This window comes from Meriones unguiculatus, chromosome 3 (assembly GCF_030254825.1).
Source record: "Meriones unguiculatus strain TT.TT164.6M chromosome 3, Bangor_MerUng_6.1, whole genome shotgun sequence".
Classification (NCBI taxonomy): domain Eukaryota; kingdom Metazoa; phylum Chordata; class Mammalia; order Rodentia; family Muridae; genus Meriones; species Meriones unguiculatus.
Genome location: NC_083351.1, coordinates 159,783,618 through 159,801,541, shown reverse-complemented (window position 1 = coordinate 159,801,541; position 17,924 = coordinate 159,783,618). Strand labels below are relative to the sequence as shown.

Sequence of the window (17,924 nt, the reverse complement as noted above, 5' to 3'; positions counted from 1 at the left end):
CAACAGCAGCTAGAGTGGTAAGTAGCAAATGAGGGAACTGTATTAAAGTTCCATAGCTTATCAAATGATACCTGTCAGTCATGATTCATGAGATCTTCCACCTTTGTATGGTGCAGTTATAAGAAATCACCTATGACAATTGACCTAATGTACTTAAAAGTTTCTAATCTTTCTATTTTCATCTGTTCATTTTACCAGTATATGTCATGCTTATCAGTTTTAATTATAAGTTCCACTTTGTCTAATATTAAAGGAAACCTAATATTTTATGCTTGCATTAATCTGCCAAATTCTTTGATAGTAGTTTTAAATGTGATTTTACACATTTATTTTTCATGGTGTTAGTGATTAACTTAGGATCTTTTGTATTTTATGCATGGATTCCAACCACTAAGCTTCACTTCTAAGCTGCAATCTTTTATTTGAAAGCTTGTAAACATACCTGTGTATACTGTGTAGTCAAATTCAGTGGCTTCTAACTTAGAGGAATTCCACAAATTTATTTGGGATAACAACATGTAGGTTTTTTTTTGTTTGTTTGTTTATTTTTTTGTTTTTTTTGCCTATTCTAAGTTTTAAGATAGTATAACTCTTCATCTGAACACTTAAAAAATTCCAGTCACATGCTCATTACACAGTAGACACTGTGCTAATGAGCAATGAGTCATGTTCTTGTATAATCCTCCTCTAGAATGTAGTTGAAACTTAAAGCTTTCTTCTAGTTACTGCACTTCTAAGTAACATAAGTGAGATGCATAAGTGACAAGCATTCCATGCTCCCTCTTCTGATTTAGAAAAGAAAGAAAACATGAGAATTAGAGAAGGATAAACTAGGAAGAGATAGAGGATAAGAAAATGAGAGGAGAGGGACAAGAGAGGGTATTGTATGGATTTGAATTTGATGTATGATAATGCTATAATGAATCCCATTATTTTTGTATAACACATGCTAATCAAAATCTTAATTTTTTTCTTTATTTAAAAACTTTTTCTTACAGTATATTTTGATCATATTCTTTTTTCTGCCCTAGCAGCTCCCAGATCTGATCCACTTCACAACCCATTCAACTACATGCTCTTTCTCAAAAACAAAAGAAAAAAAAATAATTAAAGCAAAAAGAAAAAGTAAAAAATGACAAAAAAAAAAAAGTGGAAAAAAACCACAGAGTCCATTTAATGTTGGCCAACGACTCCTGTGCATGGACCCTACTCTGGAATATGACACTCCATTGGAGAAAAGTAATTCTCCCGTTCCCAGCAAATACTAGTTGCAAATAGCTTCTTGTTTAGGGATGGGGTTTTGTATTCATTTCCCCTTCTCCATATTTGAATTTTTGTCTGATTTGAACCTTGACAGGTCTTGTGTGTACTGCCACTGTCTTTGTGAGTTCATATGTATATCAGTCCTGGAAGATACTGTTTCCTTGGATTCTACCACGAATTCTGACTCCTACACTCTTTATGTTTCCTCTCCCTCATAGATCCCTGTGCCTTCAGGGGAGGGGTTTGATAAAGACATTCCACTTATGTATGAGTGCTCCAAAGTCTCTCCCTCACGGCATATTGTCCAGCTGTGGGTCTCTGTTTTAATTCCTATCTACTGCTGAACAAGGCCATATTGTCTAATCTTTTTTGAAAAGTTCAACTGGGAACAAAAAGCCTTTGAGGGACATTGTCATTTAAACTACCAGTCTTGGTCCCCATGCTTTTGGTGTCCTGTTTAAAGAAAGTCTTTTTCTGTGACAATGAGTTCAAGCCTATTCCCCACTTTCTCTACCAGATTCAGTGTATCTGGTCTTATATTGAAGCCTTTGATATATTTGGAGTTGAATTTTGTGCAGAGTGAACCAGCATGAAGACTGAGCTGCTTATTAGATCTATCTATCTATATATCTTGTATGGTCCTGAGGCCTACAAAACACTGAATAGATTTTTCATGTCTTTTATTGGTGAGGCTAACTTCTAAAGATTTTGCTTGGCACCCATAGCTTTTATGGTTTTACTTTTGTTTGAGTTTTCTTTAGTGGTTTGTTTTGTTGTTGTTGTTAAATTCTATATCTTTGCCTTGAGACCTCTTTGGCCAATGTCTCAATAAGATGTAACCCATTACATTATTTCGTTCATCTGTGTTGTCCTGATCTTATTAACAGAATTATTAATAATTAACATCTTTGAACATATTTGTTTATTGCTATTTTGAAGTGCTTTTCTTATGCTTCAACTAAAATGGGGCCTATTAAAATAAGGTTGCTGGCTTTTAGAAGATTTAGTTATTCATGTTTGGTTTTGTGCTGGAGTTCAGACTTCTAAAGTTATTATTTTTGAATTGTTTCTTGGTATAGGTATTTGTCTTTGTATGGTGGGTATTCTCTCTTGGTTGCTATTGCCAATTCTGGGTCCTAGTCAAGTGTGGTTTCTTTGGAATCCCAGATTCCCCGCTACAGTGGTGATTGTAGGGTCCCTGGTAGATGTTAGGTGCATCAGTGAGAAGTCACAAAGGAATGGAGATGGGACGGAAAAACAGGTTGAGAGGTATGGTGAGGAATCTTGGTATCTGTACCAAGAGGCTGAGTCCCAAGAGGATTGCAAATGCACTGAGAGACATTACTCAGATGGGCAGGCTGCAGGAAGATTAAAGATTTTGTCTGGAGATAATAGAATGGAAAGCAGGAAGGAAGATTAAGTTCATCCACCTAGTACCTAGCTGAGTGTTGTGACTGGGAGTTCCTGATAGAGAGTGGTTTAGAGTTGTCATAAACTATTGGAATCCCAAATTATAACAGTGAATTCTGTTTAATATACAGAGTATAGCATTGTTCAGATCAGATAATACCATTAACATTCTCACACATGGGTATTATCAAATTTTTATTTCTTGACCAATCTAGAGACTTTATTTTTCATGGTCTTGTATTTACTTACATGAACATCTAAAAATTTGAGGATTTTGTCTCTTAATAGAAACATTATATGCTAAAACTTGATATGTGGGGGCTGGGGAGATGGCTCAGTGGTTAAGAGAACTGTCTGTTCTTTCAGAGGTCCTGAGTTCAATTCCCAGCAACCACATGGTAGCTGATGCGCTCTTCCGTCATGAAGGCATACACGCAAATAGAGTGCTCATATTTATAAATAAATAAATCTTTAACAAAAAACTTGATATGTATTTTTCTCCTATGTTTACTCAACATTTGAATTTTTATTTAACTTTTTACAGTATTGCCCTCCAACTCACCAAGTGTTCGCAGAACAAAGAGGATACGTTTTAAACCTTTGGAATATTGGCGTGGAGAGCGGATAGATTATCAAGAAAGCTCAGCAGGTACTAATTTAGAGTAGAATGTATCATAAACGAAGGAATTTTTGCTTTAATTTATTATATCTTGTGACAGGCCCATCCTACACATTTATATACTTTACCTCATTTAATCATTACTCCCTACATACAAACATCTAAGAATAGGGTTCAAATTCAGATTTGTCTCATTGTTATAGAGATGCTGATTTTTTTCCCTTTCTTTTGTAATTAGCTATATGACTTTGTAGATACTGTAACTTATATATCTGAAATTTCTGATTGCATAAAGTGAATCATCTTTAAGGTTTATTTTATTTTAATTATATGTATGTGGATGGGTGTGAGGGTATGCATGGAGGCAGAGATTCATTGGATCCTCCTGGAGCAGAGTGACCAGGTTGTTGTGAGCCATTCCATATGGGTGCTGGGAACTGAATGCTGGTCCTTTGTAAGAGTAATACTAAGTCTTTACTGGTGAACCATCCTTCCATCCCAAAATGAAACATAGTAGAAGACGAGAAAATATTTAATAAAGATGATTATCTGTCTTAGCATCTATTCTCTTTATGGAGAGTTAACAAGGAACTAAGTGTTAAAGTTACTTCCCTATTTAGATGAATGTAGCTATGTTAAAGGACACTAAGTGTGGGTTACTACTTCAGGTTCATGACTGGTTTCTGCAGCTTTCTTTTTTGTTTTTAACCTTCCACTGACACCTGTTGATTAGGGGTGAGTAACAGGTCATTGAGTCTTGTTTCATCAGAGTTAGAGTGTTAGAGACAATTGAAATTGGTTGAAATTTATGTCACTTTAACAGCTGTAGCGTGTAGTAACAGTGGCATTTTCCTTGGTACTTTGAAAGGAAGTGTAATATATTTAATGCTTTTCTTTAAGCTTCTGATGTTTCCAGAAATGTTATTTTTATCTTTTTGTTAAATTTTAGGTGGATTTGTGCCTGGAATTATATCCCCAACTCCAGTAGCAGACAAAATAAGGGCAAAAAGAAACCTGAACAAAGTCAACAAAAAAGTTAACAGAAAACGGATCCGTTCTGATAATCATAAAAGTATGAACCCATTCCTGACATAGTTTAGATTTCATACCTCTTAAAACTTCAAATGTAATATTCTCATCAGTAAAACTTGCTTTATTTATTTGTTCGTTCATTCATTCATTCATTCATTGAGTCACTTTCTTTGTATCCTGGTTGTATCCCCCTCCCTTATCTCCTTCCAGTCCTACCCTTCCTTTTAGGGGAAGTTCTTCTCCCCTACTGTCTGATCCTAGCCTATCAGGTTCCATCAGGAATGCCTGGATCCGTATCCTCATCAGGGAGAAGTGATCAAGGGGCAGGCAACTGAGTCATGTCAGAGGCTGTCTTCTCCCCTTATTAGAAGACCTGCCTGGGGACTGAGCTGTCTATAGGCTACATCTAAGCAGGGGGTGTATGTCCTCTCTGTGCATTGTCTCTTTTGTTGATGCATTAGTCCCTGCATTCCCCCCTGGGCTGAGCTTTTTTGGCTTTGTTGGTCTCCTTGTGGGACCCTTGTCCCTTCTAGGTCCTTCTAAATTCGCCTTTTTCATAAGAGTCCTTGTACTTTGTCCAAAGTTTGGCTGTGAGTCCTGCATCTGCTTTGATCCCCTGTTGAGTGGAGTCTTTTAGACAACATCTGTGGTAGGCTGCAGTGCTATTCCCTCTCTTCTACTGCTTCCAGCATCTATCCTGTTTTCCCTTCTGAATGAGAATTAAGCATCTTTCTTAGGGTCATCCATGTAAAACTCACTTTATAATGTCATTCCCCCATTTTGAATGTAAGACAATTTTATTCTTACAAAAATAAGTGTATAATATAATATAAAATATTTCCTCATGAGTACATTACTTATGAACTTTCTTTTTTCCATGCTCAGAGTATGGTTGCAGTAGATATTTAATGAACTTTTCCATAACTTTGATACAATTGTAGTTCTGAGGGAATAGGCAAATCATCTTTTAGTCTTTTGTTGAAATCAAGAGTTGACATAAATGTCTCATAGAAGTGCCGGTTTTACATTAAATTACATGTCCTAGAATTTGAATTTTTTGTTTATTGGAGTGCTAACATATGAACAGAAGTAAATTGGTAAATCTTTTGTTAGTTTTCTTTGCAACTTGTCTGTATATTTTGTATTTATGGTTATGAGCCTAGCCTTTAACGGCTGAGCAATCTTTCTATCCCTGTCTATATATTTTGTACAGAATTTTTTTTTTTTTTTTGTAATGGAGATGAATTTTAAGCAAGTATTTTTGTTTCAATGGTCTTTGTTTTACAGAGAATAGGTTAGTGTTGAATCTGGATATACCTCTAGGAAATCCTTTTCAGACAACATTGGCAAAGGACCCAGAAACAAGAGAGATTGTCCCCATGGGTAAGCTTGGGAATGGTACTAAGAATAATTTAACAGAAACTGTTGAATGGTTAGTCTATGTATATATGTTCTCTCTTCCTCCCTCCTTTTCCTTTTTCTCTTTGCCTCCTTCCTCTCTTCTCCTCCCTCTCTCCCAGCACTAAAATCTATTCCAATAAACAGCCTCTGTGAGAATAATTATGGATGAGCATTGATGTCAATTACAGTATCACTTGTTTGTATTCAGAATTCTGGAGTTCAAGTGGTGCTACTACCTATCATGTGTGTTATCTCCAACAGGAGTAGGCCTTCTATAGCTGGGAAGATACATGAAGAGCTTTTTATGGGGAATTATGGAAATTTAACTGGTATGCCCCAGGATATGCTCCATGTGGATAGGAAGAATTGGGGCCAGGGCACACACTGTCTTCCGAACCTCTGGAAACCAGTAATGGTTTCTGGGACAGGAAACCTTTGTGAACATGAAAGTTAATAGCATCAATCAGCCATACATATATTAGCTTTAATGTTAAGACACCTCATGATGTAGTATATAGACAGTGAACATTTAGTTTCTGGGAGGCCATACATAATTCTAAGGTATATACTCTAGTAGTATGGTGGTTTAGGGAAGGCTTAGTTGTTTACCAACTAAGCAGTATTTACATATAGGAAGTACTTAAATCTCTTAATAACTGAAAGGACTGTGTCTTAGTCACTGTTCTATTGCTGTGAAGACACACCATGAGCACAGCAACTCTTATAAAAGAAAACATTTAATTAGGGGCTTGCTCATGTTTGAGAAATTTACTCCATTATCATTATGGCACGGGAAAGTAGTTGTGAGCTTACATCCTGATCTACAGGTAGAAAGAGGAGACTCTGGGCCTGGTGTTGGCTTTTGAAACCTCAACACCACCCACAGTGACACACTTCCTTCAACAAGGCCAAACCTCCTAATATTTTCAAATAGTGCTACTCCCTGGTGACTAAGCATTCAAATATCTGAGCCTGTTGAGGGCAATTCAAACCATCACAGATTGTATTAGAAATAATGACAACTGTTCCTCCAAGTCAAACAGACTGTTCATACTGGAAGTTACTAGTTGTATTTCCACTTACATTTTGTTTATGAACTAGTTTACATTTACTATATTTATATAAACTCCTACCGAGTTATTCTATATTTACAAGGCACCAGAGGTTAAAATACAGAAAGTATTGTTTAGTGTAAAAACATAACTTGAGGTCTTCCAGACTAGAAACATTTTATTTTCAAACTTTTTTTGTTGTCCACCACTCCTACCCTCCAAGACCGGGTTTCTTTGTGTACCCCTGGCTGTCCTAGACTAGGCTGGCTTGCCTCCCAAGTGCTGGGATTAAAGGTGTGTTTTTTCTACTTTTGTTTGTTTAACAGTCCATGCATTTTCTATATTGCATTGTATTTATGACCCTTAATATTCTCAAATATCTAGTAATAATAGAGCCAGAAGCTGATGGTTAATGAATGTATTAGGAAGTTGAAAAGTGCAAAGGTAGAATTTTTGTTTTCTTGTAGTCTTTACATAATAAAAATATTTCTGTTTAATCATCACCAAATGAACAAAAACCAATTTATTGTCATTGTGGTGACACATTTTATTTTGGACCTTTTAAAGCTTTGTAAAGACATGGAGCTCTTTATTGTGTCTCCTAATACTATTTTTTCTTTGTAGCCTCAATAGAAGTAAAAACAATTCCATTATTGTTAAGCTAAAATAAATAAAATAGTGCTTAGTTTGAGCCATTCATTCTGTTGTTCTAAAACATGAACTCTTTGATGTTCACAGAATCTGTTTAACATAGGCTGTTACTCATTTTTACAGAAAGAAAATCGAGGGTTAGAGAGCTTAAGTGATCCAAGGTCGTACAGTTCATAGGTCATGTAAAATGTGACCTTTGGCATTCCAGGTTCCAGAATCAGTGATTTTCACCCTGTTTGTCTGTTGATTCTTCCTGTGTGTGTGCGTGGTCTAACTGACTCTTATATAAATTTTTATAATGTTTTATTGAACTCTATTATTAGAAAAGGGTTTTCCATGTGGGCTTCTAGTTTGTAACCCTCCTGCCTCAGTTCCATATGTGCTGAGATGACAGAGGCTGTTAAATATTGTTTATATCTGTATTATTGTTTTTCCCCTAGATCTTATAAGACCACGAGATACATACCAATTTTTTGTTGAGCAACATGGCCTGAAAGTTTTTAAAACATTGGATACAGCATTTTTTTCTACTGGAAAATTGGTTTTAGGACCCCATGAAGAAAAAGGAAAACAACATGTTGGCCAAGATATATTGGTGAGTGTATTTCTTTACTTGTTTGTCTTTCTAGAAGTGCAAAGTTTTTCTTTGATGATGCTTTAAAATCTATTTACTTGGTACTGCAGTCCCATTGTTACACTGCACAAAGAAATCGTTCTAAATCTGTTGGGAGTTAACCTGCCAGTAATTCTTTAAAAATACCTGTACTTTGCATAGCACAACCTTGAGTTTCAATGGTTTAAGGTGCAATTGTTTCTTAAAAGAATCGTAGAATACAGATTTGCAAATAAAGAAATAGAATTTTAAAGTTGGAGAGGATTATAGAGATTAAGTCTTCTGAATTTCTGTATCATGTAGTTGAGGATCAAAAGAATTTAAGAATGCTTAACTAGTTAGGAATGCCCTGGATACCAAGGACTAGCTGCATCATCAGTCACTACCAATAGGCTGCTGTACTTAATGATTACTAAAGTTATAACGGGATTCATGGTGAGTTAGCTTGTCTCACTCTTCCTTCCTCTCTCTTCCCTTCCTTTCTTACCTCCTTCCTTGCTTACCTTTAGTCTCAGTATCTCCTCTGTGTGTGTGTCTGTGTGAACATGCACACGTATGAGCATGGGCTGTGCATATTCATGAGTGCAGATAACTCTTCATTCAAAACATAAATGTAAAAATTATGAAATGTATTTTAAGGATATTTAATATGCTATCATTTTAGCAATATCATAATTAAGAGACATTGCAAGAATAGTTTATTGCTGCACCATTATAGCTAGAATCAATTATAATAATTTCACAGTATTCATTAATACAGTCTTAATACCCTATAGCTGTCCGTATAGTTGTGTGTGTTTATATGTGCTTGGCAAGTATGGCATATGTAAAAGGGAAGGGTGCAGAGGCCTGATGGTGCGCCGCTAAATTATTCTCTACTTTATTCCCTCTATTCCCTCTCCACTTTATTCTGCTTTAAGTTGGCAACCCCCAAGCTCAGCTATTTTATTTATAGAAGAGTATTTCGAAACTTACCTAGTTTATCTCTACTGGCACCATACTAGTCAACGGCAGATGGCTCTTTAGAAACTGTTGTTCCTTGAGGGGAATAGTCAGCTCTGATTGAGATCACCGCTATTGATGGAAAGATCTGACCAGTCATTACCTGTGCCTCTAATGTGTGCTCCAGTCAAAAAACCAAAAAACCAGAACAAACCCTGGAAAATAATAATGAAGACACAATTAGAAATTTGAACATTTATTTAGGGATATATTAATGTTATATTTTTATAAAGGACTTAATTTTTTAGTATACAGTGAATATTTATAAATAATTTTAAAATGCTAGGCTTTCTTTCCAAATATTAAATAATGAAGGAAATAGACTATTGGACAGTTATGCATAGCCATATAATAGTAAACAGGGTATCCTCCCTAAACATTCACTTTGATGAAATAGTTTGATGTATTATCCATGTATCCATGACCATTCCAGGCTGAATTTCTACTCACTCCAACCCATACCTAGACAATGGGCTGTGTTTGAATATAATCTGTTTAGGTTTGATAGTCACTTGGAGAAGAACAAATTTATTCCATTGTGTAGAGTAGAGGCTGTGTGACACTTGATGCAGGTAGGGGTCCTTGGTTGCTCACAGGTTGCTAGTTGCATAGCATGTAGGGATCATGGTCTCAGGTTGCCAGTTACAAACTTAGAAAAGGAGTGTGTTCTTTTCTAAGGATGAATCTGCCCTTTTCCTCCTAGTTTTATTGATATTATTGGGAGAATTCAGTTCTCATGTGGCTATCAAACTGCTGTTCTCATTTTTTTCTCTGGATGTTGGTAGTTTTTGTAAATAGCTCATGTTCCTTGGCTTTTGGCCACTTGTCCTTAATACTTGTCCTTAACAGCAATGTGCAAAAACCATTTTGTTTAAAATTGCTTCTGTCTAATTTTCTCCGTGTGTGTGTGTGTGTGTGTGTGTGTGTGTGTGTGTGTGTATGTGTGTGTGTGTGTGTGTGTGTGTTTTGAGGGGGTGGGTAGAGTTCATCTTTAAGGTTTGTTTGATTAGACTGGGCTCAGTTGAAATTGAGGATTACTCCCTATCTTAAGGTCCTTTTGCCACTTAGATGTATTTCTAGGTTTTGCAAATTAAAATTAAGACATCCACGAGGAGTTATTATTTTGCCTGCTTCACTTCATTTAAGTATTTCTATAGTATATTTGTTGTGGTTCAATTTGAAATGAGATTTTATTTTTAATTTTATAGATTTTTTATGTTGACTTTGGTGACCTTTTATGTACCTTACATGAAACACCTTATATGATAACTACTGGAGATTCATTCTATATTCCTCCAGGTAAGAACAGTTAAAGCATTTTTAAAATGTTAGAAAAGTCTGTATAGTTATTTGTGTATAGTTCCATGAATGTGAAAGCTACAGTGGTAAAAATAAATTACCTAGTTACTGATGTCAAAGCAGTTTGGTACTATTTTGCTTTCATTTTATCATTAAGTAGTTATATTAATGTTTTGATATGTGAGATTCAGACAGCTGTTTATTGCTAAATAAAAAAAATATTAATTTCTGCAGTGTTATTTCCAATGACATAAAGCCCCTTTTTGGACTAGTATACTATATAAAAGATTACAAGTCATTAGTAATAGGTATTTTAATTTATTTGCTTCTTTATTCCTTCATTCAGTAAATATGAGTAAATATGGTGCCAAGTATTGCTCTTCAAGTCTAGGCTAAATAAATGGAAAAGAGAAAAAAACAATCTTATATTTATAAAGCTTACATTGTGATGAATATTATAGCTATATTTTTATAATTTTGTCTGGTTGTGGTGCTGGGAATTAAATTGAGATCTGTTTCTTATTGCTGGGCAAGTGCTCAGTGAGTGCATTCCTGGCTTCATACTCTATTAGTTTTAATCAATATCGCTTTCTAATATAGAGAAAAAGTAGTATTTAATGCGAGTAAACTTGTCATATGTGATGGTATCCATCTGATACTCTGTAGTAGTACCTAATTAAGAACTACATTTCTCTTTAAAATTATGTAACAACAGTGTTATTCTTTTATTCTTACCTATGTTTATATGCATATGTCTGCTTTATAGGAACCCACAGCATTTCTCTATATCATTTTAATAATTACTTTCTTTTTTTGCACACATTTCTGATTTAATTTTTCCTTTGTATAGAATGATGGAAAATTTATGTTCTTTTATATCACTAGGTGGTGATTAACTTTTGTGTTTTTGGAATCATTCAATTAAATAGGTTACTTTAAGTTAGATAAATTGTTTCAATTTCATATTATATACTGTGTTTGTGAAGTGGTAAATAAATGGTTAAAAAGAAATGATTCTTATGGAAACCTATACCTGTTTTTACTTGAAATAATTATTTTTTTGTTACTTTACTTTCAGGTAATCATTACAACATTAAAAACCTCTTGCATGTGGAAAGTTCTCTTCTTTTTACACAGATAAAGAGGTGAAATACATACATATGTGTATAAAATTGATTTTTATTTGTAAATTTTTGTACCTAATTATTTAAAAATAAAACTTTTATTTAGTTTTGAGTTAAACTTGCTTTAGATAATCATTTCATATTCCTTGTTAAACATTTCATAATCTTGCATGTATCTTAATTTTTCCATGAATGCAAATAATGTCTTTAATGATGAGCATTTTGCTGGTATTGTTTTAATAATATAGAAACTACAAACAAACAAAAACCAAAACCATTGTTAGCACCATATAAAACACATCTGTTATAAAAGAGCTATTTGCAATAGTTGGTTCCAAATATAAATATAAATTTTAAATCACTGGTCATTAAACAATCTAATAGAAAGCTGTGGTAAATATGCTGAATTAATTTCCGTGGGCTGTAACAAAGTGATTTAAAACAATGGAATTTGTTTTATGTATATTTTTTGTCTCAGTGTTTTGAGACTTGAAGTGTGAATTTAAGGTGTTCTCAGGGCAATGCTGACTTCTGTAGAAGGGAATTATTCCTTTATTTTCTGCTTTCTGATATGCTTCCTATCTTTGGCTTTCCTTGTACCCCAAACTCTTCAGTTTTACCTCCTACCAAATGTCTTTTATATTGCTGTGATAAGATATCATGACCAGTGCAACTTATATAAGAAGGTGTATGTTTGAGGCTTACAGTTTCAGAGGATTAGAGTTCATAATTATTTCATGGGGTGAGAGTTTATATCTAGATCCAAAAGCACAAGGTAGAGAGAATGCCATGTGCTTTTGAAACCTCTGGGCCAGCTCTCAATAACAAATTCCTCCAACAAGGCCACACTTCCTAATTCTTCCCAAACAGTTCTACATGCCATCAGCCATGCAGGTTATAGCCTGAGGCCCAATAAATACTGACTGATTGCATGGAGCAGTGGGTAATGGCCCAGCATCCCTACGTGGTGATAAGAAACACACACCACACCAGCATGAGGTCAGGAATTTTCTGGGCCCAGACTGTTCTTTTAACAGTTTGATTGAATTGGGCTTTTTGCTTAAAAGTTTATCTTTGTCCTGTTTCAATTCTGGAGGACCTTTTTTGCTTATGAATCAGTCTTGTGGAAGATGTGTGTAGCAGGCTCTATCTCCTGATTGCCAAGCCTGAGTAAATAATAAACTAAATTTAAGAACTTGTTGCTGAAGACACAACACATTGCAGATACAAGACTTGGAAGAATCAAGCTTGAACTGATGATGCGCCTAGTATCAGGAGCTATGCAAGTTTGTCAAGGGAGAAATTTAATCAGTAGTTCTCCCTAGCCATAAAGCCTGCAATTCATAACCATCACCAGTATGATACAACCATCACCAGTATGACATGATCCTTCTGTATTGCCACTTATATCCTGAGGATACCCAACAGCTAGCAATTGGGACTTAAGGCCTGTTCAATATGAGGAACTGATGACTGATACAGTAAACTTAACCCATTACCCATGGTTGGTGAGGTCAAGGACCCCAGAGGAGAACCTACTATTGCTACTTTTCCTAGACCAGGATAATTTCTGTGTCCTAAGTACTTACAGTCATAGATAAGTATAACTCTCATCCTTTATCAAAGAAATTTCTTTTTGTAGCTGATGAAGACTATTAACAGACGGTATTCAAAATTCAGAAAACAACGGACTGTGTGGTGGTTGGCTCAGACTGCTATGTCTGCAACACAGTCCCTGTATCAAGGAACATGGAGAGGGGAAAGAAATACTGTAGGAGCCAAGACTCATGATGGCTGTCTTCTATATCTGATAGGAAGCTGCAGCTGTGAAATCTGGACAGTATGTTGCATCTATAGTCATGTGCCAGTTTACCTGCTTTTATGTTGTGCTAGGGATAGTGCTGGATAGTTTTATGTCAACTTGACACAATCACCTAAGAGGAAGGAACCTCAGTCACGAAGATTGGGTAGTAAGATCAGGATATATGCAAGCCTATAGGGCATTTTAATTAGTGATTGATGGGGGAGAGCACAGCCCATGTGGTGGGGCCATCTCTCCTCTCTCTCCTTTTCTTTCTTTCTTTCTTTTTGGGAGATGGTAATTGATGCTTTGGGATTAGCTTTCGTGTATGATGTGCATGCTCACGAACTATCTGCTCTATGACTAGTAAACTTAATTGGACCTTGTAAATGATAGTAAACTTGGAACTTCATGAAGAAATGTTTTAATGAAATGTTTGAAAGTTTGTCTTCTGGAAGGTTTTTGTTAAGGACTGCTGTTCCTGTAATGTTCTTTTGGAATGTATACAATTTACCCTTATTCAAACGTGTAATGTTCTTTTGGAATGTATACAATTTACCCTTATTCAAATGCTGATTTCTTTCCCCCACTACCAGGGGGGAAATGTCAATCTGGACTTTGCATTGTGATGCTTATTTTAAGCATCACCTGCCTCAAGTTTGTGTAAATGTGCCACCATTGGTTCTCTATTTTGTCAATTAAACAACCAGCCACAATGCTGAGCTATGGGAGAGGATAGGGTGGTACATCCTGGTCCAGAAGGGAGAGAGAAGAAACAGGAGGTAGGGGCAAAGAATCCACGGGAACCGCATGGAGAGATGGACGGGACCTAAAATATAACTAAAAGCAAGTATAATGGGTGACATCTGAATGGTAGGAGGTTTAGGATGTAGTAACTATTGCCAAGGATTGTGCTCGAAGTAATTAAATAAATCGTAGTCACTGTGTGGTGATATGGGTATGCAGCTGGTTTAGGAATAATTGCTGGTTAACTGAAAGATAAATCAATAGTAAATATTAATAACCCACAACAGACTGCTTAGAAAGCATCCATCCATGTAGCTTGTCATTGTAGAAGAACAAGAGTCAAATAGTTTGTCTGTCTGTAGAAGCATCTGGTCAAGTAGCATCAGTTATGCCAGTTTTGATTATCTAGCTCCCTCGATCCACTTAATTAAAGGGAAAAAAGATGCCAGTGTTACACCAACTTAAACTAGAAGTTCTAGGGGAGGACCACATACTTGGTCTAGTCTAAGAACAGCCGCACAAACCACTCAAACTGTGGCTGGCCGCAGTTAGATATGGATGGTTTATTGAACACAACACTCAAGACTGGTCAGACCAGGGACACAGAAATGAACTCAGGAGCCTGTTACATCTACAAGTTCTCAAAGCAGGGTTTTTATAGAAAGAACCAAATGTAAAAGACATGGGGAGAGCAGTAACACATTTTGGCTAACCATACAAAGCAATATTTCGTTTTTAGCTAACTAGACAAAGTATTATCAGCTGACCTTTGTGCCGATTAGTCCTAAGTGAGGTAAATGAGCCAGGGCTTAGGGTCTTCTAGAGTACATCCAAAGTGTAGCCAGGTGTGTAGATACGAAGGATGCAGCCAGAATGCCCCCAGTAGATAAATAGATAGTAAATAGAGGGTAAAACATGAGTTAAAGCATAAGTTATAACACTGTTGAATCATAGAAAAGTATAAGGTCAGCTTGACCCTCTGGCAGGGTCTGCTAGTGCCAGCTATGAACAACTGCTTCAAGGAAGCAGAGTTGAAAAGTTTAAGCTTTTGAACTTAATTTGACCTTAGAAACAAAATGGAAGCTGAAATGGCTGCAATTATTTCTCAAAACACACTTCAATATTCTAGGCTTCGACAATGCATAGTTGACAATTTATATCTCTGCAAATACCTCTCTGAGTCATGGAGTACTAGTGTACGATCTGGGAGGACAACTTAGACTAGTTAAATTGTTAAAAAGGATATTTCCTTTTTGACACATACTTAGACTCAGATACCAGTTATTTTGACAGTGTCTTATGTAACCAAGGCTTGTCTTGAACTCTTTTTTTTTTTAATTTTCTTATTAGTTACATTTTGTTAACTCTGTGTCCCAGCTGTATCCCGCTCCCTCATTCTCTCCCCAACCCCACACTCCCTCCCTGGTCTCCTCCCTGACCCTTTCCAAGTCCACTGATAGGGGAGGACCTCCTCCCCTTTCATTTGACCCTTCTTTATCAGGTATCTTTAGGGCTGGCTGCAAAGTCCTCTTCTGTGGCCTAATAGGACCGCTTCTCCCCTGAGGGGTGGGGGAGGTCAAAGAGCCTGCCCTTGAGATCCTGTTAGAAATAGTCCTTGTTCCCCTAACTTTGGGAAACTACTTGGTTACTGAGCTACCACGGGCCACATCTGAGCAGAAGTTCTAGGTTATATCCATAGATGGTCCTTGGTTGAGTGTCAGTCTCAGAAAAGACCCTGTGCCCGGATATATTTGGTCCTTGTAGAGCTCCTATCCTTTCCATATCATACTAACTCCTCTTCTTTCATATAATTCCCTGCACTCTGCTGAGGGTTTGGTTATGAGTCTTAGTGTCTGCTTTGAAACACTGGTCTTGAACTCTTTATCTTCAGCCTCTTGACAGATTTTAGGCATGTGCCATTATATCCAATACAAGAACATCTTTAGTGTTTTTTTTAAAACTGCAAGGTCTCCACTTATAAAGTTCATGTTGCTCCTAAGTATCTTATGTTTGCTGTGCATACAGTAAAATTTTCCGTGTGTGTGTGTGTATGTAGGCAGGAGAATCAAAATTTTAAGGTCATCCTTGGCTATATAGTGAATTCTAGGTCATATCTACCTTTTTATGGTGCCCTGAAGAAAAGATTAAAATCCCTGAAATATGCCCAAAAATCAGACCTCTGATCTCTGTTCCTGCTTATTCCATTTAAGCCACACTGGCTCATTTTCACATCCCAGACTATGAGACACTACTTAGCTTCCAGCATCTATCCTCAGTGGCCACCTGTATACTCACTCTCTTCACTATAAGAAGGCAAGTTAGCTTGAGTGAACCCAGTTTTTCACCCTCTTTCTTATAGTTGTCAGAAACACTAACGTCCAAGAATTCTGTGGCCTAAGTTAACTCTTTGGAGCATCTGAGGCTTTGTTTGTCTTCTTCCCAGAACAGGATATCCAGTAAAACTTGAATTCTATGATCCAAAAGATTACCAGGGCATAAAGTCCAGAGCCAAGCACTTTCAAGGTCTCCAGATGTAGTGCATTGTCATGCAAGTACTTTGGGCAAGCATCCATGAGAGCCTGCCTATTCTTGTTACCTATCTACCTGCTTTTTGCTCATCTGACTTTTCTGTTTCATCAAATTCCACTGTTAGAAATGATCCTTTGCATTCTCCTTTTAGTCTTGGCTCAGTGGGCAATTATTACTTGATGCCTACCTTGACTAATCTTTCAAACTTGCAAACTTTCTGACCACATTCAAGAACTCCTTTTCTGCTTCAGGCCGACAACACCAAGCAGTTTCTAACTTGTAATTTTTTGTTGTTGTTGTTTATGGTCTGTTTTTTTCTTACTAAAGTGCTTCACAAATAGAAAGATTTTTAAGTTTTTCTGTTACTATTCTTTTAGGATTTATTTCCGTTTCCTGATACAATACCACACACAAAAGCAAGTTGGGGAGAAAAGGTTTTATTTGACTTTACCCTTCTAGGTAACACTCTTATCACTGTACGAAGTCAGAGCAGGAACTCAAGGCAGGGAGCCTGGAGAGAACTGAAGAAGAACCATTGAGTGTTGGTTACTAGCTTCCTACCTTTTGGCTTGCTTAGCCCATTTTCTTATAGTACCCATGAGTACTGGCCCATGGGTAGCACCACCCACAATGGGCTGGGCTCCCCCCCATCAAGGTACACCAACGTTAACAAAATGCAATACCCACTTGCCTACAGGCCAATCTTATCTTATTGTCTCAATTGAGAGTCCTTCCCAATGACTATAGCTTGTGTCAAATTGACATAAAATTAGCCAGCACACTTATGGAGGCAATAGCATAAAATATGCTTTTAATGTACATTTGTTGAATTTATTGAATTGAATTTAGTATTGCTTCTCCTTGCTATAGTATGAATTCACATCTCTATCCCAAAACTGTGTTAGAAGCTTAATCCCTCTTCAGGGGAGGTGAGGTCTAATTGCAGTTATTTAAGTCAGGAGGGCCTTACCTTTAATATTGCTATAAAAGAGTTCGACACATGAGTGCAATCTCTTACTTTTTCTCACCCATGTAGATCCTTCCATCTTAAGATACAGCAAATAGGCTTTTACCATATGTGGGCCATTGATTTTGACTCTTTAAGCCTTCAGAACTGTCCTCCAAATAATTTTGTGTTTGTCATGGATTATGTGGCCTGCTGTATTCTGTATAGGCACAGCAAAAGCACTAAGACACTTGTAATTTGTTTCCTGGATTTGTCTGAGTTTCCTTGCCCCCTTTTTTTTTTTAATTTTTTTTTCCTTTTTCTTCTTTTAAATTTTTTATTTTTATTTATTTATTTTTGGCCTGTACTCCCATGTTGCTCCCTGGGCTCTTTTCTGTCCTCCAACTCGGAACTTTGGCTTTCAAATCTTGTCTT

At 36.4% G+C, this 17,924-nt stretch overlaps 1 protein-coding gene across 2 annotated transcripts in view; it reads left to right on the top strand.

Annotated features, from left to right (window-relative positions):
- Positions 1–11,584, top strand: part of Cenpc (centromere protein C) — a 54,376-nt gene extending 42,792 nt beyond the window's left edge. For both annotated transcript variants that reach the window (XM_060380839.1, XM_060380840.1), the window contains 6 exons: positions 3,218–3,322; positions 4,242–4,364; positions 5,612–5,707; positions 7,869–8,023; positions 10,252–10,342; positions 11,421–11,584. In XM_060380839.1, coding sequence (XP_060236822.1) covers positions 3,218–3,322; positions 4,242–4,364; positions 5,612–5,707; positions 7,869–8,023; positions 10,252–10,342; positions 11,421–11,491 — 641 coding nt within the window. In that variant the 3' untranslated portion in view covers positions 11,492–11,584. The remainder of the gene's footprint in view (positions 1–3,217; positions 3,323–4,241; positions 4,365–5,611; positions 5,708–7,868; positions 8,024–10,251; positions 10,343–11,420) is intronic.
- Positions 11,585–17,924: the final 6,340 nt, after the last annotated feature.